The sequence below is a fragment of the Gallus gallus genome, chromosome 3 (assembly GCF_016699485.2).
Source record: "Gallus gallus isolate bGalGal1 chromosome 3, bGalGal1.mat.broiler.GRCg7b, whole genome shotgun sequence".
NCBI lineage: Eukaryota > Metazoa > Chordata > Aves > Galliformes > Phasianidae > Gallus > Gallus gallus.
This window is the reverse complement of record NC_052534.1, coordinates 109,234,860-109,262,731: the sequence shown is the minus strand read 5'-3', so window position 1 is coordinate 109,262,731 and position 27,872 is coordinate 109,234,860. Positions and strand designations below refer to the sequence as shown.

The 27,872-nt window shown below is 45.4% G+C and overlaps 1 protein-coding gene across 4 annotated transcripts in view; it reads right to left on the bottom strand.

Annotated features, from left to right (window-relative positions):
* The window catches only part of RUNX2 (runt related transcription factor 2), a 215,727-nt gene that overhangs the window by 47,472 nt on the left and 140,383 nt on the right, over window positions 1-27,872 (bottom strand). The window contains exon 6 of one of the 4 annotated variants that reach the window (XM_040696694.2): window positions 14,521-19,413. The exons of 2 other annotated variants lie outside the window; for them this stretch is intronic. In XM_040696694.2, coding sequence (XP_040552628.1) covers window positions 18,935-19,413 — 479 coding nt within the window. In that variant the 3' untranslated portion in view covers window positions 14,521-18,934. Of the gene's footprint in view, window positions 1-14,520; window positions 19,414-27,872 lie in introns of those variants that run through there. One more of the 4 variants, NM_204128.2, reaches the window with a different exon arrangement.

Genomic DNA, 27,872 nt, shown 5'->3' with positions numbered 1-27,872 from the left:
TTTTATAGTGCATGCTACATGAAACCTGTGCACTGAGCTAGACTGTAGAGAGAATATACTCAAGTACACATATGCTGTGACTATATATAGTAAATTAAACAGACCTGGCATGCAGGAGTGGGCACAGGAACACATCCTTACTGCAATGTTTTTAGCATGGGCACAGTCAAGTAGCACTCTCCCATATTATTTCCAGGCATAGACTGAGTGTTAGTAACACCAAGGTCTGCTCTGAGCAGGCAGTTTGGATGTGGTTGTTCTCCTCTAGAGGATAATTGTATTTAATGGAATGGATTTGATAAAACAATACCAAAGGGTCCAGGCACTGTTTGGTTCATATAGCTGCAGAGGTCAGCTCTATCCTGGAAATGGGCAAGGACATGTTGGGAGCATTGCTCTCCTCTCTGCCCTGATTTCCATGACCACAGTAGGGACCAAACTCTGCATGGGTCATGTCTTTGATGGCTTCATTGGTGAAGGAGATACTGTTGAAGCATAAGCACCTCATAGACACTGGAACAGGCTGCCCAAGGAGGTTGTGGATGCCCCATCCCTGCAGGCATTCAAGGCCAGGCTGGATGTGGCTCTGGGCAGCCTGGTCTGCTGGTTGGCAACCCTGCACATAGCAGGGGGTTGGAACGAGATGAGCACTGTGGTCCTTTTCAACTCAGGCCATTCTGTGATTCTATGATTTACGTTTTTTACGTAGTGATCTCTTGGTTACTATTTTTCTATTTCTGACTGGGACTTCCTGCTACTGAGCACAAGCCTTCTTCCTGCCTCCCTCCTCAAAGCCAACACCACTGACGAACAATTCACACATGAATCTTCCCCTCATTATTTTTTGCAGGGGGTTCCCTAGTTCTGCTCAGTACCAGGACTGATGTGGCTAAAATGCATGAGACTACGTTCCCTCCCAGCTCAACACCAAGGTCTGGCTCAAAATACATCGATGTGAGCAATAGGTAAATTGTCCTGCAATTATTTTAGCCCCAGCAAGACACGAAGTTTCAGAGACAGCTTTGGAAAAGTGTCCTGGGAGATTTCCAGCTTGTTTTTTTTTTTCATAAAAACAAAGTGTTTAGATATACTTTGGGAAAGCAACCAAGTCCATAGCTGCTTGTCCAAATGAGCCTTGAAGCTTTTTTGAGGATTGGCTCTCCAACTCACTCTTTATTTGTGTAGTTATTATCATTAATGTATTTGCATCTGATTTATACAACATGGCAGCAAGATTACCACCTCTCCCAAATGCAGGAGAAACTGCCCATTTTCCTCTTCAGTTGATTCCTGGAGCAGATTTCTTTTTACCACTGTGAGGAAAACCAGAAAACTCAACCCAAAGCCCAGAAACTAATGGGCCAGGTGTTTGGTTTGACCAATTCAAAGGCTCTCACTGCTGTTCACACCTCCTGAGACAGTTCTTCGAGTTGGAAATATTTTACAAAACTTTGTACAAAAAATATGGCTCTTTTCCTACTTTTGTGAACAATCAACTTAAGTAGTTGAAAAAGAATTCTCATTTCAGTACCCAGAACTCTTTTCCAGTAATGAGACACATGAAGTCTACCTCTAGATTGCCCCCAAGTCCACAATTTTTTGCACCATCTTGTTTTCCAGATTCCAGGCCAGATGCCTCCAATCTTCCTTTGTATTCAAGGAGGAGTAACACTTCTGGAGCATAACATACTTCTTCCTAAAGTGGGTAATTAATCTGGTCTAGATCAGAATACTATTTCACTCTATTGACTACAAAGGGAGTGAATGTAGGCTAACTGGCCCAGATAACGGATTTTTGTTTTGATTTAGGCGAGATAAACCCTGTCCTGTCTCCTTGGACTCCTGGAGCATTTGCAGAAGTTCTTCCCACACAGCTCATCCCCATGCTGGGTTTTGTGTTGCTGGGATGACTGCTGTGCACGAGCATCAGTTTGTCAGTGATTCACAGTAGAAAGGTTCACACCTGACAAAACCTAAATGAAAATGCACTCCTCCTTCCTCCCAGCGAACACCACCATTAGCACACCAGCTCTCTTTCCATTTTGCTTTCTCTCAGGCTTCATAAATCTTGCTTTGCTTTCTGCACCACAGCCTAACATCAGGAGGTGTGAATGCTCCCATTTGCTCAGCCAACAGGAAAAAATCGACTTGCACAAGCTCAGCCTAATGAGGGCAAATTGACCCTGTGATATACGAGACCAGTGCACCAGGTGGAGGTCCAGGCAGATTTCAGGAGTGCACAGGACAGGCCAAAGGAAGCCCAAAGGGCACAAACCTGATAGGTAATCTTGATAAGAAAAAAGCTTTCTGCAAACAACTAGCAAAGCCACGAGGAAAGAGCTACTCTCGGTATATATTATGTCCCCATCTAGAAGTTTGAGCTACAACTAAACAAAAAGCTATAGAAAATAACCAAGCCTCATTTAACAGACAGCTGTTTGTCATGGATGGAAAGACAGAGCTCGATCTTTTCTCTGAACACACCCCACCCAGGGTTCCTGGAAGTGGCTCAAGTCTCTGGTTTCTAGAGGTGCTGCCTTTTGCCCAGGGCTCAGGGTGGCTTTTGACCTCAGTTTCAGCTCAAGATCCAAGGAATAATCCCAGGAAGAGGTCCACAGGGATGAGCAACATGGCCATCAGGCAGCAGTTCTAGGGCCATCACATTCCAGGGGGTGTGAAGAGGTGGAGGTCAAGTTGTTTCAAATGGAGCATCTTCCTGCCTTGCATGCACACTGTCAGACTTTGAGAAGACTTTTTAAAATTCTTAATTCTCTCATGGTTTGTAGGGATAGAGCGAGAAGAGACACCATCCCCTCTTATTTTTCAGATGTTTATAATCAACATCCTGAGTTTATTCATAAAGCAACGAGCCCGCCTTTAAAAATCAAGGCCAAATCTAGGTCAAATGCGATAAACATGTTAGCTTTTGTTCTGCAGAAGTGGAGAGCTCAGGCAAATGGCTGTGCTCCTGCAGCTCAGTGGGTGCACCGAGGGCCACACGGGTGAGGCCAAACACTTGAAACCGCTTCTATTGAGGTTTTGACAGATGTGTTTTATCTGACATTTCCCAGTAGTAACTATTTGAATTCTGTCATTTAAGTGTTTGCCTGGGCCCAAAACCTCCCCAGGAGCTTGTATTTTTTATACACAAGGTAATTTATTGCAGTAAACATGGAAACATGGAAGCAGAAGATGTGGTACTGTCTGTAGCAGAGCCTCTAAAGCTGGTCCCAGGATGCTGCTCTGCCAGTTGCTCTGTTTGGGAGAATACTGGAGTGCACCTGTATTTCCAGTGAAGGACATCTGCATGCAGTGAGGACTGGTGCACAGTCTAGTTTTCTCCCAACAAAAGAGTTGGGATATGCCAAGAGGGCACCCAAGCCACAAATACGTTGATGATCAAAAAGGAAAAGGGTATTACAGAGCAATTCTACTGCCTCATGTTGACTCAGTCCTTCCTACAGTCCAGACATGAAATCACAAAATCACAGAATGGATTGGGTTGGAAGGACTTTAAAGCTCATCCAATTCCAACCTCTGCTGTGGGCAGGGGCACCTCCAACTAGACCATGTTGCCCAAAGCTCCATCTCCAGCTTTTGAATTCATTATATAGGAGGCTGCTGAGTTTTGCTGAGCTAAGACTGGCCATGGGATTCAAGAGCCATAGGCAGACAGACAGACATCACCCTTGCATCCACAGACAGACACTGTCCTCATATCCTCACATGGCACAATCCCAGGAGTTCTGTTTCCTTGAAAATGGGAGTGGAAATTGAAAATCGCAAAAAATTCTGAGCTAAAGCCCTAAACTGAAAGCGGGGTGTGCTTCTTTACAAAATCACTCACTTTGTTTCCCTTGACTTTGTGTTTCTTGAGCTCCCCCTCTTATTCATGAAAACAACTCAAAGCAGCAGCAGCTATTCATAGAGGTTGGTCCTACACATGGGGCCCATGAGGCTGTTGGGACGTGACAGCCCAGGCGAAGTTAGTGCAAATAAAATGCAAATATTGAAACTAGATTCATGTGGTTCAGCCCTTTTCCTCTCCTATCTTCAGCATCTTCGCGACATCACCGTGATGGCAGATAATAAAACAGAGGTCAAAATGTCAAGAAAGCAGGCTGTTTACTTTGCACTGGCTGTGAAAATCAACATCTCCCAGCTTTCTCATGGCTTTGTGCAGCCCAGAGAGTGGCTGACCTTTGCTCAGAGCAGACGGAGAGGTGCAGGCTGCAGGGGGAGGCATCGGCTCAAACTGTATCACAACCATCAGTGTGCCTCCAAGCCTGAGATACCTCGTTGTTCCTAGATGCTCTCTGCTTTTCTGCATTGAGCAAAAGCTTGTGCCTCCTTCTAGGAGGAAGTTTTTCACTCAGAGGGTGGTGACTCACTGAACAGGTTGCCCAAGGAGGCTGTGGATGCCCCATCCTTGCAGGCATTCAAGGCCAGGCTGGATGTGGCTCTGGGCAGCCTGGTCTGGTGGTTGGCGACCCTGCACATAGCAGGGGGTTGGAACTGGATGAGCATTGTGGTCCTTTTCAACCCAGGCCATTCTATGATATGATACTATGATATGATCTGATTTCTCCCAGTCCAAGAAACATATGCAGAAAGTTGTCAGTAATGCTCAGTGCACCAGTGTGTTCCCAACTTATCTACCAGGGTGGGGAAGGTCTCTAAAAGAGCTGCCACCTTACCAGCAGTGCATTTGGCTGTGCAGTTTGACGTGCTTTCATTGTTACCATATGGAGCTCAGTGCCCAGGTTTCTTACTGAGAAAAAGCACAACATCACAGATCTAAGATTCAAGCTGCTGGAGTTCAAGAACAGCGAGCTACTTAAAGAGAAGCAGTCAGGTATGGGGAGGAGGGTACTTGGGGCAGCTGATCAGTGCAGACAATAACCTGAGAACTCCCAGAGACAATTGTTGAAGATGGCACGTATAAAAACAGTGTATGATCTCTAAGGCCTGCAAGAAAGAGTTACAAGTCGAATCTGAGAACTGAAATTCATAATTGTATTCAACAGTAACCGTGGATATAATAGAAATACTGCTTTTATGGTACATATAGCTGCCCAGTTTGGTGGTGGGTCGCTGTTCCTGGAGGTGTTCAAGAAACGTGTAGACTTTGTACCGAAGGACATGGTTTAGTGGGAAACATTGGTGGTGGGTAGACAATAGGACTGGAAGACCTTGGAGGTCTTTTCCAACCATGGTGATTCTGTGATTCTATAATCTTTTCCCTCATTGCTCCCACTCCTCTGCTGTACTTCTGTGCATTGGATAAATTAGAAAATTAGCGTAAATTAAGATGAGCTTTTCCCAGTTTATCCTGGTTCTTTTATTTGTTTAGACTCTTAAGAATGGCTTGCCCAAGATCTTGTCATGTTTTCCAGCTGCCCTGGTTGTTCTCTCAAAAGACCTTGCTTTGTCTCAATGGCTCTCAGTGGTCTCCACCAGCAGAATCAGATGCCAGAGTCTACAGAGGAGTAGAGGGATACAATGACCAAACTGCTGAGCTCAGGAGAAGTCTTACCCATCTTCTGAAGTGTTCAAAACTCTCTGGAAATCCCAGACCAACCACACATAGGATTTTGGTCTGGCTGGAGCTCTGCACACAGCGGGATCCCAATGCAGAGGGTAACACTCGACAACTGTCAGCATTGCCACAATGTAATTGCCTGCATCTCTTTCAAATCCATATATCTGGAGGTCAAACTGCTTCATTTTCCTAGGAAACAGAAATCCCTTCTGCTAAAAGAATGTATTTCCTTCACACAAAACCAGGGGCAAATCTCACCTCATCAGCAGCATTTGGTCTCTCCCCATCTATTTTCCTTGTGAGGGCACCCCTGTCCTTACACACACGTGGACACAAGATGCTCACTTCTAACACACACACAACGCAAAACCCGAAAGCCCAAAGATGCTTTTCAGGGTGCTTCTCCCAGCAAGGAAGCTGGAGCTTTCATAGTTTTAAGCATGTGAGTACTTCATGTGTTTGTAAGTACTTGTATTGAATACATGTAAGTACTTCAATACCTCAGTGCTGCAAAAATAGGGAAGAGATCTACAGCCTGCTGGTCCTAACCCTTAGATCTCAAAAAAGTAGTGCCTGACCTAAGGAGGTCCCCTTCAATGAGCCCATCTTGGGGCAGATGCTTTTCTCTGGAGGTGTTCAAGGAATGTTTGGACATTGTGTTGAGGGACATGGTTCAGTGAGAACTGTTAGTGATAGGTTGACGGTTGGACTGGATGATCTTGTAGGTCTTTCCCAACCTTGGTGATTCTATGATTCTATGGTTGATTCTCCTTGTCACCTTCATGGTGTAGGATACTCATTCAGGCACCTAATGTAGGAATCTGAGTTAGCAGCCTGTGCTTCCTATATAGTACATGGAATATTTATAGGGCAATCCAGGGATGAAATTCCCACTCTGGGGATGCGATATTTGGTTTTTGAGGTCACTGGGGCACTGGGGGTCATTGTGCTGCCCTGGCAGGTAACAAACCATGAATGAGGAGGCAATGGGTGTTTTACATTCTGCTTCCCACTTCAGTTATCTTGACAGAAAAACTTTAGATCATTTTTATGGGCTACAAAAGGAAAACCAGCAGGATCTCATTCTCATTCTTTTTCAACTCTTTACAAGGGTAGATAATGGCAGGATAAGGGAAAATGGTTTTAAGTTGAAGGAGGAAAGATTGAGGTTGGATGTCAGGGGGAAGTTCTTTCCTATGAGAGTGGTGAGGTGCTGAACAGCTGCCCAGAGAGGCTGTGGATGCCCCGTCCATCCCTGGATGTGTTCAAGGCCAGGTTGGATGGGGCCCTGGGTAGCCTGGTCTAGTATTAAATATGGAGGTTGGTGGCCCTGCCTGTGGCGGGGGGTTGGAGCTTTGTGGTCCTTGAGGTCCCCTCCAACCCAAACCATTCTGTGATTGTGTGATTCTGCATTTTATTACTTGAAAAAGTCATTCCTCTACGTATCTTGCTCATAATGTTTTTAAACCTTTATTTTTAAATGAAAGCAGAACAAACATCTAAAGAATCATAGAACCGCAGAACGGTTTGAGCAGGAAGGGTCCCCCACAGGCCATCAGAGCAGCCCTGCAGTGCACGGGGACACCACAGCTCCGGCAGTGCTCATAGCCCTGTCCCCCGGCCTTGGCTGTGTGCAGGATGGGGCAGCACCACATCTGGGCACCTCACTAGCGCCTGTGGTAGGAAACAAATTCCCCAAACTTCACCCTCCTTTTTCTCTTTAACTTCAGTTAGTATTGACCTGCTAAGAAGAAATGTGCTTACTGGCAAGGTAGTGGCATTTTCCAGAAAAATGACATCACAGGCTTTCATTTCTTTGAAATTTGCTTTGTCACAAATATTAACAAATGGGTACATATTTTATTAAGAAATGCTGATTTCTTAACAGAAGTTGCACAGCAGCCAGAAACACTTGGAAGTGAACCAATAACTGAATTCTAAACTAAGTGAAGTAACTGAATCATAATCACTTTTCCTAAATAAAGCAGGAATGGGAGGATTCAGAGTGAGATCAGCTCCCCTGTCCCGTAGTTATCCTTACACTTATATCTGACAGTATTTCAAAAGCCATCCTTGACTTAAGGCGGTGCTAAGTCCAGAGGCTTCTCACCAATACCTGCCTAATCCAATGCACAACCGTTGCTAAGTCACCATTGCTTCTGGGCACTTGAGAAGAGCATGAGCTTAAGAGCACGCCTTCAAAAATGAATTATTTATCATTCCAAAAGGCAGCTGAAAACTTCCCCCCTTCCTGATACTGCCTGTGGGTGTGCTTCTGAGCTCCACATCTTTCTTCTTTGAGGTTCAAAATTTCTTATATGCCCTTGTGGCAATGAAATGCTAGAGAAATGACTTCTACGTTTCACTGGCATGGTCTGAGGTCTGTGATCATCCTCACCTCTTGCGGGAGACTTGCTAATTCAGTACTGGCCTTTTCTCTGCAGCATGAACATTTTTCACTGGCCTTGAGCAGGAGGGGCACTCACCAGCTTGCTTTACCTTTCACTTACCTTGATCCACAACACCGGTGTGGGACGGAATGGTGCTGGTGAGTGCAAGGACATGATGGGGTGGCAGAAGGGCACCAGGGGAAGGGATCTCAGCAGTTTTATGGGTCAGTAGGGACTTATAATTACAGTAGTTTAATGAGGCAGCACCTGGAATGCCAAAGGGTTGATAGTGGCATTAAAACAAACTGTAACTTCAGCAAATGGACGCTTCCCAAAAGCATGGGCTGGATCTGGCTTTAGCTTTGTTTTTTTGACAAAAAGAAAGAGTCAACAGCAAAATCTGAACGTTGACCCAAATGTCCAAGAACTTCTGGTGGAGCTGGACCAGGGACTGGCTGCAGGATCCTGCCACTTCAGAGGAAAGCCAGAATTTGGCCTTAGGTTGGACTTGGAGAAGCAACCACTTTTTACTCTCAAACACTTTTTCTCAAGCAGAAGTGCTTTACCTTTTCCTGTTTCTGGGTTGTCATGCTACAGATGACCTAAATTATCTCTTTCTAGTTCTGTTTTCCTAGATGGTGATATCTGATACAGGCAGGTGTGTCTGTGGGCAGCCAAGCGCCCTGCCATGGGCCAACCACCCTCAGATGTCCTCTCCATTCACACAACTGGAGCAGGGTTTGTCCCTCTGTGCCATGCAGGCCTGGATCAGGAAACCTGAGCAAGGATAACCAAGTAATGCTGCAGTGCATCAGCATGTTGTCTGTTGGCATTTTCAGCCATGGAGGAGCTGGCAAGTCTCCCCAGGGCAAAAACCTGCAGTAAGCAACACGCCAGGCTTAACATGACCATCCCCAAAAGCATCTCTTATAAATAAATGCAGCGTGGAGAAAAAAACCCAAAAACTCTGATAAACAGAGTAATCGAAATGTGTTTCTAATTGGAAACTTATGAAAAGAGAAGCAGAGGGGATCCTCTTTGTCAGGGAGAGACGGGGAGGTTCAAAACAGCACGTCCTAAACCTTCCCTCACTGGCAAGGAGCAGAGTTGCACAAGTCCTCCGTAAACATCTTTATCTGCAGTCACCAGCCGGCAATCCTAAACATTGGATGAGCTCTCCCCATCGTTTCACAATGTGTTGGATTTTTTTCTTCTGGTTTCTAGGAACTGTTTTCGAGGACTGTCAGTATGAGAAAAATGTGTGAACGTGAGGCACAGTCCCCTCTTTTTTCTCTTGGTCATTGCCCGACAATGAAATAGAAATAGAAAAGGTATTGTATGTTACCACGTGCCCTACTTTCCCTAACACTTTCCATCCAGTACCTATAAGCACATTACAACATGAGGGATCTTACTGTGATTTTGAAGATCCATGCTTGGAAGGCACTGCATGAGGAAATAAGGAAAAGATGATGGAAGGAGTACTGCAAGGAGAGTGAGAGGCACCTTTCTTAATGCCCAGCACAATACCTTATAAAAAGACAATCCTTTATAGAGTAGTTTGAAATACTCTTTTCCAGACAAATAGACTAAGGAAAGAAAACAGAGTGGTGGGGAAAGTAGAAAACAGATGGAACAAAGATGCCAGTTTAAATCCCTGGCACCTACCCACCATGTTACCAATATCTATGGCAAGGAGCAAGCCAAGCAAACTCCTCATCCACTGGCACTTCCTACAGCTGCACAGAACCAAAGGCTGTGGATAAAGCCCCTATCTCTGCTGCTGGTGTTGAGCCCCAAACCGGTGAGCTGAGCAGCATGGGGACAGACAGATGGGATATCAGTCCCTACATACAGGTCCTGCTGCCAAACAGGGGTTACAAAGAAAGACCTCTGAAGATTTCTCATACTTTTTGGCTTATTCCTCTGTGTTTGCTCTTAACAGAAATCAGCTGTTCCCCTTCTCACTTGTGCAGCATTTGCAGAATAGACTGTAGCATCTGGTCTGGTTGTTATTAAAAGATGAGAACATCCTGCATTGCGAGGAGGACACCACTACTGGCAATGAACACAGAAAGATCCTTCGCAGTCAGGTTTCCAGAGATCTGTCTGGATTATTATTTGCTATTTTTTCCCCATTCTTTTTTCCCTCTCTGCAGACAGAGCCACTGTTTTTCTTTCTTGTTTCCTGGCATTTCCCAGCCTGTCCTGGGCAGGGATAGCAGTGGTGCTCTCCTGGGAGTAGCTACCTGGCAGCATTTGGATATCACAGCATCATTCTAAACTGCTAAGTGCTTCTTTCTTCATCTGCGGAAATGAAGAAGTAAACAAACTGGGGAGGGCTGCCTTGGTGTTTAGGCTTGGACTTTATTTTTAAAGTGCTCGCAAGTTGGAGCCCGGAGGAATACAGATGAAGGGATGGGAAGGGGAGGCCACCAAGCACTGGCCTCCTCTAGATATGTGACAAGGTTTTAAGACCTGCATGTCCAAACCCAGAGATGGGGAGGGGAGTCAGGGGAAAAGCCACAGATTGCATTTTGGGAGGTTCAGGGTGGATGGCAGAGAGGCGTGGGAACAGGATGGCCCCAGATAATCATAGAATCCTTAGAGTTGGAAGGGACCTTTGAAGGCCATCTAGGCAACTCCCCTGCAATGCACAGGGACACCACAGCTAGAACAGGTTGCCCAGGGCCTGATCCAGCCTCACCTTGAAAGTCTGAAGGGATTGAGCGTCAACCTGTGCCAGTGCCTCAGCACCATCAGTCTCCATCCCCATCCCTGGGAGGTAGCAACACTGGCAGGACAGAGCCCAGATGAGCAAATCTGGTAGCGGTGGTTCTGCACAGAGCTCCCTCAGTGCAGGAGACCTTCAGAGGCCCCTTCCAGCCAGCGCTACTGTGACCCCTCATCGACAGCACCAACACACATGGGCTGGGAAACGCCAGCACCCAAATCCACAGGGCTATTAATAGAGGGACCGCAGCTGATCTCTGCTGGCGCAGTCACTCTTGCGTTTGGCCTGGTGGGGACTGTTAATCACTGGCAAGTTGCTGCAGCACATCAGCTTTCCCTGGGTTGTTTGCATTTCCCTATGAGTTGGGACATCCCGAAGCTCCAGCTGCTCATCCCGATACCGCTGCCAAGGAGCGGCCAAGCGCTCACGGACCGCAGCCGGGCTCCTCTCTGCTCTTTTCCTGCCCCACTGCGAGCGCGGAGGAAATGTGTTGAGGCAGCACAACTTGGCCCTGGCTCCGCATTGTTTTTGACCAGATCAGCAGTCTGGAAACTGGGTCAATTTTTCTAAACTTGTGGTTTAGAAAAGTGCTGTTTCAAAGGACACTATCCAATGGTGTGAGACCAAACACTGGATTTGTAGTAAAAAGAGCTAAATAAGAAGAAACAAACAAACAAAAAAAGAAAATCAAAGCTTCTATTCACAATGAGAGAGTGCGTGGAAGAGCTCAGCAAAGTAGGAAAATAGTAAATTCCATGGTTTGTGTTTAGGGAAACTGAGGTATAAAAAAAAGGCATCCAGAGCTGCTTGGAAAATCACAGATGGAGTTGAAATTTCTCAGCTACATAACCAAACTAATCTGTGTTTCCTTGACAAGTTCTCACAAATGTAGTTCTAGGGGTTTTCTTTTGTTCTCTCACCTCAACTGCAATGGCAGTAGGAGCGCAGGGAGATCAAGGAGTGCTCCAGACAGATAGGACAAGGAGCTCCAGATAGGCAAAATCTGGGAGTTAGTATCAAAGAGGGGAATCCGAGCCCACATATGACCTGGTAAATACAGTCAACATTAGAAACACAGGTTGCATTTACCCTAAATAATACAGGCAGCTATTCTGCACAAAATTATCAGAGCAGAGCTGTTAACTGCAATTTTAAATTACAATGTATGCCCCAAGTCACTTTGTTTTCCATGCTACCAATCACCAAATGCTTTTAGAGGTTTCAGTTTTCTTCTCTTGGTACTTCATGCCCTTATCTGTCAGTAGGGCTTCCTACTCCTAGGATCACTGGGAGGTGCGCACAGACCTCCCTCCAAAGCTATGTAAGTATCACAAAAAGACCTGATGCTCTACACATCCCAGACTGATATTGTACTAGAGAATCTGCAGGGAAAAAAAGCAATTACAGAAGGTCATAGTCAGCCCTTTTGAATACCATGTATTTAACTTCTTTTTGCTTTAAGCTCAAGCTAAAGATTTTCCTTCAAGACATCTCGTAGAAATGCCCAACCTGCTCCCTGAAATGAATCCACCACAGCCAGCTCCATCACCCATCCTCAGTTAGAGGTCTCTATTTGATTTGCTTATAATTTCACCCAGTCCAACGATTAGTTTTGGAGAATAACTCTCTCAGGCTGTGAGCATTTAATTGAGTGCTTGAGCTGCACCATTCCCTCTGCTACACAAACACGGGATGTAGCATTGCCATCTATAAGAGGTCCTAGGAGATGGATTTCATCCCAAAATACTGGTTAACTTCATCCTGACCATGCAGAAGGTGACTAGATGGTGCATGTTAATCCTTGAATATATCCTGAGGTTATTTCTTCCTTTCCTTCAGTAACCAGCTTGATGCACTTTTTATTTGGTGTCAACACAGGGTTTGGTGCTGAGCTGTAATATCAGACCCAACTCCATCTCCTGCTTCCCCCGAAGGGCTGTAAGGCCTCACCCCAGTGATTCACAATCATTCAACCCTCACAACTCAAAAGCAAGAGATTATTTACTCACATTAAAAGGGAGGAATGACAGCCGTCATTGCTCCTCATAGGAAGCATCTTTAAGTCTTATCTCCTACCAGTACTCTGAGTTTGCTCTTTCCCCACCACTCCACATGTCTCTTTGTTGGGCAGCCCTTCAGAATAAGCAATACTGCTCATTTTGTCTCAAAAGTGGCTTATTTCTGGCTAAGGCATGACAATGAGAGTGACCTCCTCAAGATACAAAAGGGAAAAGGAACCAAAAGCAATACCTCCTAACAGTGCACAAGGGGAAAGCCTGTGGGAATAACTCTACTGGATCAGAATGATGGTTTGGTTCTTCCAGCCCTTGTGTTGACCATGTGAGCAGTAGATATACCAGAAAAAAAAGGGCCAGAAACCAATAAGAGGCAGAGGGGTTATTCTAAATCCTCAGTAACCTGCCCATGCAAGAACTCCATCCTGCTAAAGCTCTTTTTTAAAATTGTTTTTAGCTGGATATGTGTTACCTACATAATCATACAGTCAGTTTTTAGCTTAGACAACAACCTGCAGCAGGGAGCCCCTACCCAGCCTCCTGAAACTAGGGTCTAATTCAGGCTGGAGAGGACCAGGAGGACTCCAGCCCGACCTCCTGCTCCAGCAGCCTCAGCTCTGGGTCAGACTGGGCTTGTCTTTATCTGGTTGGGTCCTTTAGGTCTCCAAGGATGAAGGTGGCACAGCCTCCCTCCACCTCTGCTGACCAGCCAGACTGTGAGGGATTGTTTCCTTTTATGAGCATGTGGTCTATGTAGGAAAGCAGGAATATAATGAGCCCCCAGCTGTGCTCTGACTAGCTGAAGTGGATTGACCTTTGTAGGCGAAGGCAACAGAAAGTCCTAGCACTAATGTTATAGCAGTAATCCCCCCAAAACTAGTCATATGGCAGTACATCACACCACACCGACCTAAGTCCTGGATAAAGCTTCCCTGAAATCAAAACCCAGATTATGGGCTGGGATGGAAGTGCTTTCAAAATCCCCCAGACATTATCTGTCTTCATCTACCACTTAAGAAGTGTGCAGATCCTCAGTAAAGCAAACAGAGTTTAAAAAAACTTCAGAGTAAAAGGTTTCTTGAAATGAACAGAACCTCGTGCTTCTGTGCTACTGTTTCACACACAGACTCAAGGGAAGGAGAAGAACTTGCTATGAAACCGGGCATACAACTCCTGTCCTCTCTTCCTGCAGACAGCTCTGGGTGAGTTGAGCATTGCCTTCATTACCAGCATCTCCTCCTACCCCTGACACGAGGCCAGAGGAAGAACAGCCTCCTCCCCCAGCCTCCTCCCTGTCCGTATATGTCTTTTGCTGCTTGAAAACTGTTGTTGCCTCATGCCACGCAAATCACAAGGTTATCTGCAACTGCAATCCTCAGGTCTGAGCAGGAAGAGGTGGGGATAGCGCAACCCCTACCCTGGACAAGTGCCATAAACCCAAATCCCTCCACCTGGTTTGGAGATCAACCAACTTTACCCACTTCAAGCTCTTCTCACAGCCCCACAGCACCAGAATGCCCCTTCTAATGCCAGTTGATAGGTTTCAGAGTTAACAGTCTAGCAAGATGCGTTCTCCTAGGAAACATGTTTGTTGATAGTTTTCAGACTCAGGAAAGAAAAGCAACATTAGAGATCAGGGTTAGAAGGTGCCTGTTACCATCTGCAGACATGGAAATTGGCTGTTTGTATTCAGTCAAAAACTTAAAAGTGCTGCAGAAATGGAAAGGGCCACCCAGGACTGTGTCCCATTGCATCCTAACTTTGCCCAAAAACTTTGCCCAGTCACAAAAGTGATCTGCACAGCTGAGAGGAGACAGCGGGAGAAAAAGAAGCAGAGAATATTAACAAAAAAAAAAAGCCATTTTATTGAAAATGAAATTCAAACTTCAAATTAATATTACAATCATGAGAAAATGCCGAACAATTCAATTTACAGTTGCAACATACAATACAAATAGTCCCTTTGAAGTTGAAGTAAACCGATCCACAATCATCGTCTGTGGCGTAAAGCAGGATGTGTTTGTACAATATGTGCATGAAAAGCAAACCTCCGGTGACAGCGTTTGAGAAAAAATAAAAAAAATTAAAGCTTGTATTTACACAAAATGCTACAAATATTTCGTTCTGGCAGGAATTCAAGACTGGTAAAGCATTATTTAACAACAACAACAACAAAAAATGGAATGTCACTCATAACCTAAAACAAAAGTTACTGTAAAAGTATGGTTTTGGCTGATATACTTAGAAGTACTGCATTAAAAAAAAAAAAAAAAAAAAAGCAAAGAGTTATCTGTAAACATGGAAGTAAACAAACATCTAAAAAAGTTCTCAGAAAAAAAATGTTAAAATGAAATGCATTATATTTAAAAACAACAAGAAATTCTGGGGTTCCGAGAATTGGGCTCCTTTGATCTCGTACTCATGGCTGGTCCGAGTTTGGTTATTGCTTTTGTTCATGGCTTGCTGGCAGTGGCCAGCGGCAGCTCCTGGTGGCGTGGCTTTGCTAAGCTCCAAAGTGCACAAGTTCTCCTGCTTGAGATGGCACTGCCATGCCCAGGACCTCCTGCACGGGGCTGCTGGCACCATGGCCAGCACCAGAGAAGGAGCAACTAATGCTGCGCTAAGGAGGTGGGAGAATGCGCTGTGCTCCATCCCCACCCATCGGCACTGTGTGGGTTACCCCGTGAGGAGGGGGGAGAAGGATTCAATCCTCCATTGGGCAAAAGGGCTATCGTGCCTGTTCTGCTGGGAGCTAATCTTTGGTAGGGTAAGAGGTGGAGGGTAACAAAGGCCATTTTTTTGTCATTACATCGATGGCCAGTGCCAAAGATTGCACTCGTTGAAGGGAAGGGCTGTCGTACCTCTGAGAGAAAGCTCCTTTCTGTTGATGCTAAGCACCTTGCAAAATGATCCCGTAAGATAACAATACGACACGTGTCTTTTTTTTTTTTGGTTGGTTTTCTTTCTTTCTTCCTTTTTTTTTTTTTTTTTTTTTGGTCTGAAATCCTGAATCAAGAGCATTTCCAAGTGAACTTGGAAGCACTTTCCAAAGGCTTCAATGTGCATTTCTGCGTCAGCCCCCTCGGCTGCCATCTGATGGCGGGAGAGGTTTTCCTGAGGCACCACGAGGTGTGGGGAGCACAGGGTCTCCAGAAAGTCAGTGGGCTGATGCTCCTCCATCCGCAGGTGCTTAGAAAATCCTCTCCTTCCCATCTGTTCAAGCAGACAGCACCTGCACAGCAGCAGGAGCCGGGTGCAGGGGTTGGGATGTGCTCCTCACCCAGGTGGAGAAGGCGTTCTGTCCCTATTGCCTGCCTCTAAAACCATGGGGGGCTCAGGCAGAGTTCTGTCGGTACTGAGCAAAACAGAAGTCTGGTCTGTGCTGGATTTATCCAGAAACAAAAACCAAGTGCTTGAATTTTACAACAAAGTCTTAAAAAAAAAAAATCTGGGTTGCTGCCTGCAGCCACTCTAACAACATTTCAACACAAAAGCACCCTAAAAATTACTTAATATGCATACAGTAAACCTTAAAAAGCCCTTCTCAGCAATAACAAATAATGTACAAATATAGTACCTTTTATTAAATAGGAAACAGCTTGCACTGGCAGTACATCTTTTTCTCTTGCTTACTAAACAAAAACCAAAACTGAAATGTGTAACCAGACACTGGCTTTTTAAGTGCTGCTGAGACTAACAAACGTATTTTACAGTTACAAATAAATGGACAGTGGTATGCTTCAAGCTACCACAAACCAACAATAAATAGAATCAATTACAGCTTCCATCTTTGAGGGAAAACTTAGAAAAAAAAAAAGTGTCTTACTTATACTTTAAGCATACTTGGTATACAACCTTTAGAAGGCAAAGACTTTTTTTTAAGAGCACGTAGTCAGATTGAAGGAATGTACTATGCTAATGATGACTTGTAGTTTAACAGCTTTGCTATCAACTTACAGGGATGGTGTTGGTGTTGTCCTTGTGGCTCTGTGTGGCTATGCCTGCTGTGGATTTATTGCAATAACTGGAGGTGGCACAAGCACAGCCAAGGAGCATCACCATGGCCAGCGGCCCCTGAGGAGGATGCTTAGTTTTGGAATCATTTAGGTTGGTGAAGACCTTAAAGGCCATCAATCCAACCATCAACCCGACCATAGGTTATGGCTGTGCTGAGGGCAGGAAGGGAGGGTCGCAGCCCTTTCAAAGGGCTAAGCCAACGCCAGGCTTGGGCAGCCCCACCAAGCAAGGGAAAAACAACCTGCTGGGCAAAATTTGTGCACCTCCAATGGGCACTTAGGCAGCAGACAGGTTGGCTTAAGGGTTACAGGTTAAATTCATTCTCCCTGCGTCAGTGCACCACACCTGGGAGTCCCAGGGTGGACTTAAGGTGACTGAATGTCTTCAGCACCGGGTCTGAAGAGCAGAGTATTGCTGAGTTTGTGCTTGTTTCTCTAATATGTTAAAGTAAACTCAACGTCTTTAGGAGTTCAGCATTTAATGCTAGTGCTCAGTGATTCCAGGCTGGGAAGCTTCTATCTCATTTTTGAACCTTTTTATTTCATATTGAAATTTCATAGAAAGGGTTGAAATTTCAAGGGGAAGAAAAGGTTGTACCAGTTCTCCCTTACTCCCATTTCTGAGAAACCTAACAACTTGTTAGTTCTATAGTATGTGATTTTGATTTTATTTTGGGGAAAAAAACCCCAACAAACTATCAGAATTCAAACCAAGCTGTCAGAATGTTTTAAATATGAATACTTTCAAATTTGGAAGTTTCGAGAAAAATCGTGGGAGAGGAAGAAATCAGGGGAAGGGTAGAAAATATTTCATCCTTCCTACCATTTTTCCAGTGTCTCCACAACTGCTGATCAAAAGGCAAGACTGTGTTGAAGGCAACCAGACAGCTAATAAAATATTCTGAACACAATATTTCCTTCATAAGTTATAGAAGAAGATCCTACATGCAAAGTCATTTGATGTGGAAGCATTTGGATTGGTTTTGTTCGTTTCATTTTTAAGTCACCTTGTAAAGCGGTTCACACTGGGACTGCTTCTCAGAGTTGGGTCAAGTTTTGAGGTTTACACCATTGTAGAAATGTAAAAAAATAAAAATAAAAGGCCAACAAACGAAAAAAACAAACCACTTTTAGAGACCGAAGTCGATATATCATTACATTAAGAAACGTTTAAAGGGTCCAAATGTCATTAAATAATTATAAATATTCTTTTAAAGTTATATGATGATTCATGTTCGCAAACAACCTCAAATTTTACACACTTATAATTTAAAAAAAATATAAAAAAGAACGTAGCTGAACACAAATACTATGCATACTATTTTGGCTCTAGTAATATATATTGCCATTTCCACATTTTGCATAAGTAATAACGTTCTGTTTTTAAAGGTTTTGGTTTTCTTTTTTGGTTTTTGGCTAATCGAAGGCAAGACGAATGGATACAAAAGCAAAAAGGAAACCCTGGGGCTGTCTAGCCTAACTTGAAGACTTGTTCTCTTTAAGTACCCAAAAACAAAACAAAAAAGGAGTGAACACAGAGAAGTTCCAACTGTTATCTGCAGCAAGTCTCAGTCAGAGTTTTGGGACAGCTATTTTCATCTTAATGTGTCATAGTAAATTGGAAGCAACTTGATCTTTGCTTTCCTTCTTATGTGCACCAATACAAGCTAGTTGAATTGCACTAGGTGTGTGAGCAGGGTCCCGTAGGTTGTACGATTGCAACGGTATCTGGAGTTCATGATGAGTTTTTAACAAATGAAAGGGAACGCAGCCTTTGCCTTGCATCACCATGTTTGTCCTGTTAGCTGGGGAGTCCATTCTCTCCTCATTGGCAAAAGAACTCACTATTCATTACAATGCTTGTGACAAAAAGAAAAAAAAAAAAAGAAAAAGTGGGGGTGACTATTTTTTTGGGTGTGTATAGAAAGTACATTTTAAATATCAAAGAAGGTAAAACGGTTCCAAGAGGAAAAAAAAAAAAAAAAAAGCTTTGATCCACATAAACTGAAACATGGGCGGTGGTGTGTTGGTTGGTAACTCTTGTGTTATTTATGGCCGTTATCATCCCATCTACACAGTTGCAAACATTGGTAAAATCTATCAATTTTTTTTCTTTTTTTTTCTTTCTTTTTTTTCTTTTTTTTTAAGAAAAAAGGTAAAACAAAAGCCAGGCACTTCGTAGTTTGTCGACCGTTTGGGTTTTTGGCTCGCAGAGGTCGGGCCGGGCAGAAGCAATCTCAGTACGGCCTCCAAACGGACTCATCCATCCTGCCACTAGAATTCAAAACAGTTGGGGAGCTGCTGTGGCTGCCATCCGCCTCCACACCGTCACTCTGGTTGGGCAAGTTTGGGTTTAGCAGCGTGCTGCCGTTGGACGTGGTGGTGCACGGAGGAAGCATCCTGGAAGGGGAGCGGTCCCCTCCCGGCACCATGGGGAACTGGTACGATCCCGACGAAGTGCCATAGTAGAGATATGGAGTGCTGCTGGTCTGGAAAGGTCCACTTTGGTTTTGGGAGGAGCCGGGGTAGGGTGGTGGCAGGTAGGTGTGGTAGTGAGTGGTTGCGGACATACCCAGTGACATGCCTGAGGTGACGGGCGGTGTATAGGTAAAGGTGGCTGGATAGTGCATTCGTGGGTTGGAGAAGCGGCTCTCAGTGAGGGATGAAATGCTTGTGAACTGCCTGGGATCTGAAAATGGGCCCAGCTCGGAAGCACCTAAAAAATTATAACAAAAGATGGGGGAAAACAATTCCGTAAATACCATTTTTTGTATCAAGTGATGATAGAATTTTATTTATTTTGTTAAAGAAAACCCACTTCTTCTGGCCCCCAAAAGAACAGCAGATCATACCCAATAACACATTGCAAGGAACAGTCATACACCTCTCTTCTACATGCGCCGGGCCAGATTCGTCCCTGGTCTGACTCCACCGATACCAATGGAGGAGTGGCATTGCCAACCCAAAGCATGCCAAGGTCACAAGTCAGGCCCCCCAAAAAACCATCTCAAAAATCAAGATTTGAAGAGAGCCAAAAATAGAAGTGCAGATTCACGTTTGCTTTGCCTTCTGCTTTCTGAGCTTCGATGGCGTGCGCTTGGGTGACGCGGGTCCAGCTGTTTGCTGTGGCCTCGATGGAAACAAAAGCTGGGGTTCTGCCTCAGCGCATGCCCCCAGGAGCTGAGGCCACAAGAAAAAATGGCAACTGTGCAGCTTGTAACAAACGTATGGCAGTTGGCAACACCGAGTGAGCTGACCCACTGACACCAAGGGAGTTACACCGGGGTGCCCGAGCTCCACTCCTTGCCCTAAAGCCACCTATGAAGGTGAGGACCTTCTCAGCTACCCCTATGGGTGGGAAATTGTGTCTGCTGCATCTGAGGGACTGCAAACTGGGCCGGGCCACTAAAATGATAGTTAAGATGCAAATTTTTCTTTTCACCGTCTATGGAAAATTACAAGCCCAGCGCTGACTCTGCTACTGAAAGAAGCTGTTTTCCTATACAGCTCGTGCAGTCCGGTTGAAAAAAGACCACACAGTTTAGGGCTACTGTAAATGCCTGGATGGTAACGTGGTGAATCTGATTCTAAAGCAAAACAGGGGTGGGTAAACTCATTTTGCCTAATTTTGAATCCCACATCAAACACCCAGAGTTTAGGAGCAGAACTGGGAAGCAAATGTTAGCAGCTTGGAGACTGCAGGGTGGACAGGAGAGGGGAAAGGGACGGTAGGAGTTTGTTCTGACAGCCAGAGAAGTGGGGAAACAAAAAGGGTGTGGGGAAAGGGAAAAAGGGGAACAGAAAAGACCCAACTGAGAAGTACAGTGCAAAACAGAGGCAACTTCAGCCAGTGCACGGCACGCAGTGCATATGTGTGAATGAGAGAGAGACGGAGAGAGCAGGGTATAAACAGAGAGGAAAAAAATCACAGAATCAATTTCTCACTGCAAACACGTCTACAGCTCTCCAGTGCTTCAGACCCAAGGGCTCACCCACCTCTTGCTGAACTGCCCATCTGATTTACTTAAAAGGAAGATGTGGGCTCTCCTATGTGCCAACTGATGTGCCAAACACCAAAACCCCCACGCAGCCTCCATCTGAAAGCAGCAATGCTATTCCTTGCAGACACGCAGGGCAGCGGACCTGCAGGCGCCATGCAGCCCTCTGCAGCCCTTTGCCTTTGCAGCCGCAGGCTCAGCAACCCTGCTATCCTGTGTGGTGCATTTGGGATTTAAACCACCATTCTCCCCTGCTCTCCCAGCCCATTTAGCCTATGCGTCCAGTTCAGTATCCTACCAGACGATACCCTAGTGGCAACGGGGCAAGCTCTGACACAGCATGGATTCAGGCTGAGGACCTGGGCCACTGCCAGCCCAGATTCTGACCCACTGAGTTGGCAACCCAGGGGCTGCAAGGTGCCAGCTCGCAATATTGAGAGCACAGGGCCTTACACGGGCAGTAAAGGCCCAATCTTAACTCTGGTGACAACGTGATTACTACTATGTTTATCTGGGACCAAATCAGTGACCTAGGGGTGCACGGGGTCTGTCTCCATCATCACCCACAACAGCGTGGAATGTAATATAACTTGTACCTTCCCAGCAAACACTCTGCTGCTTGATGCAACTGCTCTCGTTCCCAACTGCAAACAATACCCAGAGGCGATACCACCCAGATTCAAAGCTGTAATTTTGGAACTCAATCCTGTATATTGTGAACAGGTCTGATACGTATCTGGAAATATAAGGCCAGAACATAATTTCCCCAGCTGCTCAAAATACCGAGTTTCAATCTGCTACTGCTTACACTCTTTTTTTTTTTTTTCTTTTTAATTGTTACTGCAACTCTCCCAACATGAACAGAGTTGCTTTTAGTTTACCCTGATAGAAGCTAAACAAGACTTCTACAATCAAAGGAGAGGTGGTATGAGTGCAAGGATGTAAAGGAGCATCGGTATTTTTGGTTTCTTTGCGACTGATATATATATACATATATATATATATTCATAACAATAAGGGGCTGCCCAGGGAGGTGGTGGGGTCACCGTCCCTGGAGGTGTTCAAGAAACATTTAGATGTGGTACTGAGGGATGTGGTTTGGTGGGAAATATTGACGGTGGGTGGACGGTTGGACTGGATGATCTTGGAGGTCTTTTCTATCCTTAGTGATTCTATGGTTCTGTGATTATCAGCACAGTCTTACACATCAAAAGCCAATCTCGTTTTCAGGTCTAGATCCAAATACTGTCTGGATGGATGCATGTTCTGTATGACCAGAACTGTGCACATCACACTAAGGCATTTCTAGTGCAGACCTCCTTACACACCCCAGCAAATTCACACTGGTTTTACCGTTGATCGTACAGCACAATCTTATTTACCCAAAGGCCAAATAACCATAATGCCTCCTTATCTCGCTCATGGCTGTGTCTGCACCACTCCCACACAATCACACCTCCAACCTTTTTTCTGCCCAGATGCCTTTTGCTATCTCCATAAATTCCTGCAATAGGTTTTGTTCCTTCTTCAGCCTTCTGTATCCTCAGTGTGTAAAGATATTTTTTGGAGACCAGAAGAAGTTTTATATGGTGTTTATCCTAAAAACTCTTTTCTAAATGACTCTGGAAACCTCTTAAAAAGAAACCTCTAAAAGAGTTTCTCGTCGTCCTCACTGCTATGCCATCTCCCTGATGCTGTATCACCCTCCTGCCCCTCCCCTCGTGTTAGGGCTGACTTTGGTTCTGACTTGCAAACCCCAGCTGCATATTCATTCATGCATGGTTAGCTCTTTGCTGGGCTGGGAACATAAGCAGCTTTTTGGGTATGGCACTACTTTGCTATATCTACTTGCGCACAAGCAGCAGTGCTGATTGGCAATATAGGAACATGACAGTGCAAGCAAATAATTCATTTACTCCTCTCTCCAGCAGGATTAAAGATTTATGTTAATTTTTCCACTGTCGGAGCAAGAACATCATTTGCATCTGTGAATTCCCACTCTCGTGATAGCTTATTATAAATGAGTGAAGCACAGATCCTCCGCCCTGCGCTATGGCCACAACATTGTGAAACCACATTCTGCACAGAACATAGCCTTTCCTCCTTGCTGACAAAAGGAGAAACACAGAGATGAGCACAGGGACAGATCTTCTTGCCCCTGTACCTGATCCACTCACAGTGTTCAACAGCACCAAACCAAACTACATCTTTTCAAACAAAACCTTTATGTTAGAGGGTAAGCTCACCCAGAGGGTGGTGACGCACTGAACAGGTTGCCCAAGGGGGCTGTGGATGCCCCATCTCTGGAGGCATTTAAGGCCAGGCTGGATGTGGCTCTGGGCAGCCTGGTCTGCTGGTTGGTGACCCTGCACACAGCAGGAGTTTGAAACGAGATGAGCATTGTGGTCCTTTTCAACCCAGGCCATCCTGCGATTCACGGGTTGGAACACACATTTTCTGAGGGACGCAGGCTTAGGACAGAAGCGTGGTAACACTAACATGCCAATATGTAGAGTAAGATAGTAGGTTGGAGAATACTTTGCCAGTGTGTTTCAGATTTAGAATAAGAACAATTAAAATTCCATGTGGTTTCACTTATTTTGATGCAGAAGCCTCATTAAAAACCCTCGCCTTGGGAATTTGCCAGCAGCCAACTGAAATGGCTTTGCGTTTGCGTTTGCAATCCAATTTTACCTGCTGCAGCTTTGCAGCTCCTGTGCTTGGAGCAGACGGCGTGCTGCAGTCACTTCTCTTTTTCAGTTTACAGATGCCAGCCAGTGCCCATTCACCTTTATCTCTCAACGAATAAGCCGTGCTTGTGGTCAGCAGAAAACAAGGCAACGAATTTCTGCCAGGTTTACAGCCCTTTGACCAATCACTTCCAATTATTAAAGAACTGTGCATAGATTAACTCCTTGTTGGCACAGCAAGCTGCCATTGACTTGCAAAGAGCAATAAGATAACTCAGTAACTTGCCAATATTGCACCTAGTTTTGCCATTTCTACAGTTTGCTTTGTCTCTTTATGCTATAAAGGCATTACAAGAAAGCAGAAGGACCCCTGGCTCACTGCATATGCCTGATAGGGAAATGCCTACCCAACTGATTGCTGTGGTATTGAAAGTCAGCGAAGAGACTGCCCCAAGGCATTGCAGCTCCGTGCAGCTGAATACATTTACCAGTGGCACCTACACCCATGAATGGTGCATGCATCCTGGACTGCCTGCAGCTGCTCATCCCACCTTGATGAGACACGCCGCACACTTCACATGAGGAGTCGGCTTTCAGCCTCACACAGCTTTGCCAGACGCCCAATGTTCTGGCTCAATGTCCACGCTGGGAGTCTGGCTCGGGCACAACTGTGATTTATGCATTTATTTGTTTTTAAAATTTCAGCTGAAACTCTTCTGCTGGGAAAATATATATATATATATATTGTTTTGCTAATCTTAAACTCTGAGCAGCCTTCCTTTGAAAGGCTGTACCAGTTCCACACTTTGAAGTAAAGATTTGACCTATGGAATTGTAGTGGCTTTTGTGTGAGAGATGCTGCCGTACAAACCCAGCCAAATATGAACAAATCACAAACATTTCTGCCTAAAAATGGGCAGAAGAGGCTGTGCCCCTATGCAGACACTTGCCTACAGACTGGGATGAAGTTCAGGCAGGACTGCTGAGCCTCGCTTTCAGAAAAGCCAATGAACACTGGTGGCACAATGGGACATCCCACCCCATCCTCGGGTCTGTGCCATCGAGACCCAGTTGGTGAGTGACAGCCCATGTAAGAGCCACGGCCCCAAAGGGTGTGGGGTGGCACGGCACAGAACAGTTTGGGAAGGTGCTGCTCTGCAAGGTTTGCTTTTGTTAGAGTTCTGAGAAGCCATAATCAAAGCTGGAGACAAACAAACCGTGTGCAGAGGGAGAACAGCATTACAGATAGCTCTGTGCATGCATCACAATACAGGGGAACACAGATCTCCTCTGGACACTTATCAGAGCTGTATAACAAAGATATATATATATATATATGTCTATTTATCTCCCAAATCTACAAAGAGCAGTGAGTGACATTACAGTTAGATCCAGTCTTGGTGCTCTTTTTAAAGCAAGCTCCTTCATTCTTGGGAACACTGCGCTGCAATGAACTGTATACAAGTACAGAGATATTAGAGCAGAGCCCATCAAGAAATTCAGAATTCCTCCTTCAGTGAAGTATTCAGTGCTCTGCAATAAGCAAGGCCTGGGGAAATGCAAAGAACAAGAGGAAAACAAAATATTGAAGAGCTGCTCATTAAGTTCACGCTGTCCATCTCATGCACGGAATGAGACAGGAATCCCGTGGGAAAAGTATCATGTGATCCCGTAATTAAAATCTGCAATATAATGCACAAGCTGAATGAGGCTGATTTCATGTTGCACAGGCAATGTAAGTGCTGCAATTTCCCAATTTCTGAGCGCTTAGTTTCAGCCTCCAGAACCCTCAGAGCTGCATCTGCACGGGGCAGTGCTGCTTTTGCTTTGCTGTCCCCAGGTATCCTCCTCAGCATGGGGGCAGATTTACTTTGCTCTGTATTTTGTGATATTCTTGTCCCTTGTCCCTACGCACCAGCATCTAATGAAGGCACGACAGTGCCCCTGGCTCCTTCCAGGCAAATCTTCAGTTCCAAAGGCTCAGCACCAGCTTCCTTCTGGCTGCACCCATGGGATGCTCCCAGGGATTTGCAGGCATCTCCTTCTGCATCTGTTCCTGCCATTGCTGCGAGTGCTCAGTTCTGTGCTGGAGCTCTGGGCCATTCCTGGCTCCTTCTTGACCCCAGGCATGTGGCTATAAGGTCACCTGAACAGCACCCAGCGCTGTCCACCCCATTGACTTTTGGGTTGACTGTGGAAGCTTTTATCATCAGAAAGGTGTTTTCAAATATCCTTTCCCTCTCTTAAAAAAAAAAAGGGGGGGGGGGGGGGGGAAGAACAGTTTTTCTTCTTCCATTTTCCCCCCATTTTTTCCACCTCACAGCAGCCAGCAGGTCTCCGTGCAAACAATAGCAGCAGGAGAGGTGTGAACTGCCCCCCCTCCTCTTCCTTCACCTCGACAAGGTGTTAACTTCAAGGCCTAGCTGGGACCATTTAAACCGCAGATTATTAAGCACAGCAGTCTCACAAAAGCCAGGGGGGAATGCTTTAACCCCTTCGGAGCCTCACACTGCACACACAAGGATCCAGCTCTGGTGCATCTCCTCTGGCCGTGCCTCTGCATCTGCAGCATGCTGGTGCCTTCTGGAACGTGGGTAGCAGGGCTTTCGCACCTAAATCCCACTGACTAATTCACAGATAGATATTTTCACTGAATTTATAGCACGGCACCTAAGACCTTTGACTGAGAGAAACACCACATAAATAACGTAATTAGCAGGGACCATTAAAGCAGCGTGCATGCAGCAGAAGGAGAATGTTTCCCAAACAAAACTGTTGCACTGCTTAACAGCAAAGTGGGTTTCTGTGCTGCACCAGCCTGGGCTCCAGCACAGAAGCTGGGCTGGGCTGGGTGGGATGCATGCTGCTGGAAGGAGGCGATGCTCTTCAGGCACCTAGCTCTGCAACTCAAGAGACAGCTCGACACAAATGTGTAGAAATGGTGGATAGAGCCCATCCCACATGGTCTGTTAGGAACAGCTGGGAAAAATCCCAAGTCAGCACCACCTCATCTACAGACATTGCCACTCGTGAAGCTTCTCTTGTCCAGGAATCACAAACCTATCAAACGAGAAGCACAGGAGGGGGACAAACTGTTGCACTGCAGAAACACATCCTGGGCTTGTGGTGTGGCCTATGGCTGCTGGATGCCTGCTGGGTTGGCATGGTGAGGAGCTGCCACACTCCATGGCCACCTCTCAGTGCCTTCAGCCTTGGGTTGTCTTCAGGTGCAAAGGAATTGGTGGAATCTCCAAAGCTCCCACTCACCTAAAATCTCAGGCCATCCATGTGTTACTTTGGGAGCAAGAAGAAAACCATGTTTCCTGGAAATAAGTCTTCAGCAGCTCTGCTGCATGGCACAAACATGCATGCAGGCGCACGCTGCTCACCATTCAGCTCTCTCCCATTTTTGCCTCCCAGATTTCAGCCGCCGCTGGTTTTTGCAAGCACCAGACCAGATGCATCAGAAGGAACATTTGAGGCTTTTCTTGGATAGCAACCTAAGCAGAGTTGTATACATCAAGGGAGTGAAACCACAAGGCTGAGATCCGTGATGAACGTACAGCAATGGAGAACATCAGTACAAGAATCTCGTACAAATCCAGTGAATGGGAAGATAATATACATTGGGGCTAGCAGTCTACTCTATTACTTTCTATTTTTGATTTTTTTTTTCAAAAAAAATGTGCCTTAACTATCCACTTAACTATCCAGTATAAATATTTTTTTCCAATGTTGTCATGAATTGTACTTTTCCACTGCATGCTAGCAACTCAGAAATACCATTGGATCCATTGTACAGGGGCGGGCAGTGGGGAGGGAAGCCCTTGGCACTTCTCTGTACTTTCACCCTTTAAGCCCCTCTTTTTCCTCCCTATCCCAAATTTCATTTCGCATCCTGGTCAGATAAAATGAGTCCCTCCCGAGGATGAAGGACAGAGGATTTCTTGCTGCTTCTTGATTAAGAGCTTTTAAGAATCCGGGAAGGAAGATATTCTTTGAAACTGGATCTACTGTAGGATGGGAGCCAGCACACAGGACACCGTGTCTTTCAGAAAGGGCCACACACAGTGCCACTCCAGTCATATGACTTCTCTGTCACATCCTGAAGCCATTTCCAGCTCGTGTGCGAGTTTGTACTCCCATTTAGAAGAGGATGGGATATATTGGGAACACACATATGGAAACACTTTCAGGGAATCAGTTTCCATGAAATCCATAATGAGCCAAGTGGCTTCAGATGTGGCAGCATGCCTCAGATTAGCCAAAAAAAAAAAAAAAAAGAGAGAGAGAGAAAGAAGAAGGAGGACAAATCTACCCTTTCAGTCCTTATTTCAGTTGTGAGGGAGGGGGGAAAAAAAAAAGAGAAACCACTAATGACTGATGGCTACCAAAACAGGGAGCCACAAGAAATACAAATACTGCACGTGCTTCCCCCTGCCCCGACCAGCAGCACTGCCATCATGGCCCCACAGCTCCCCAAATCC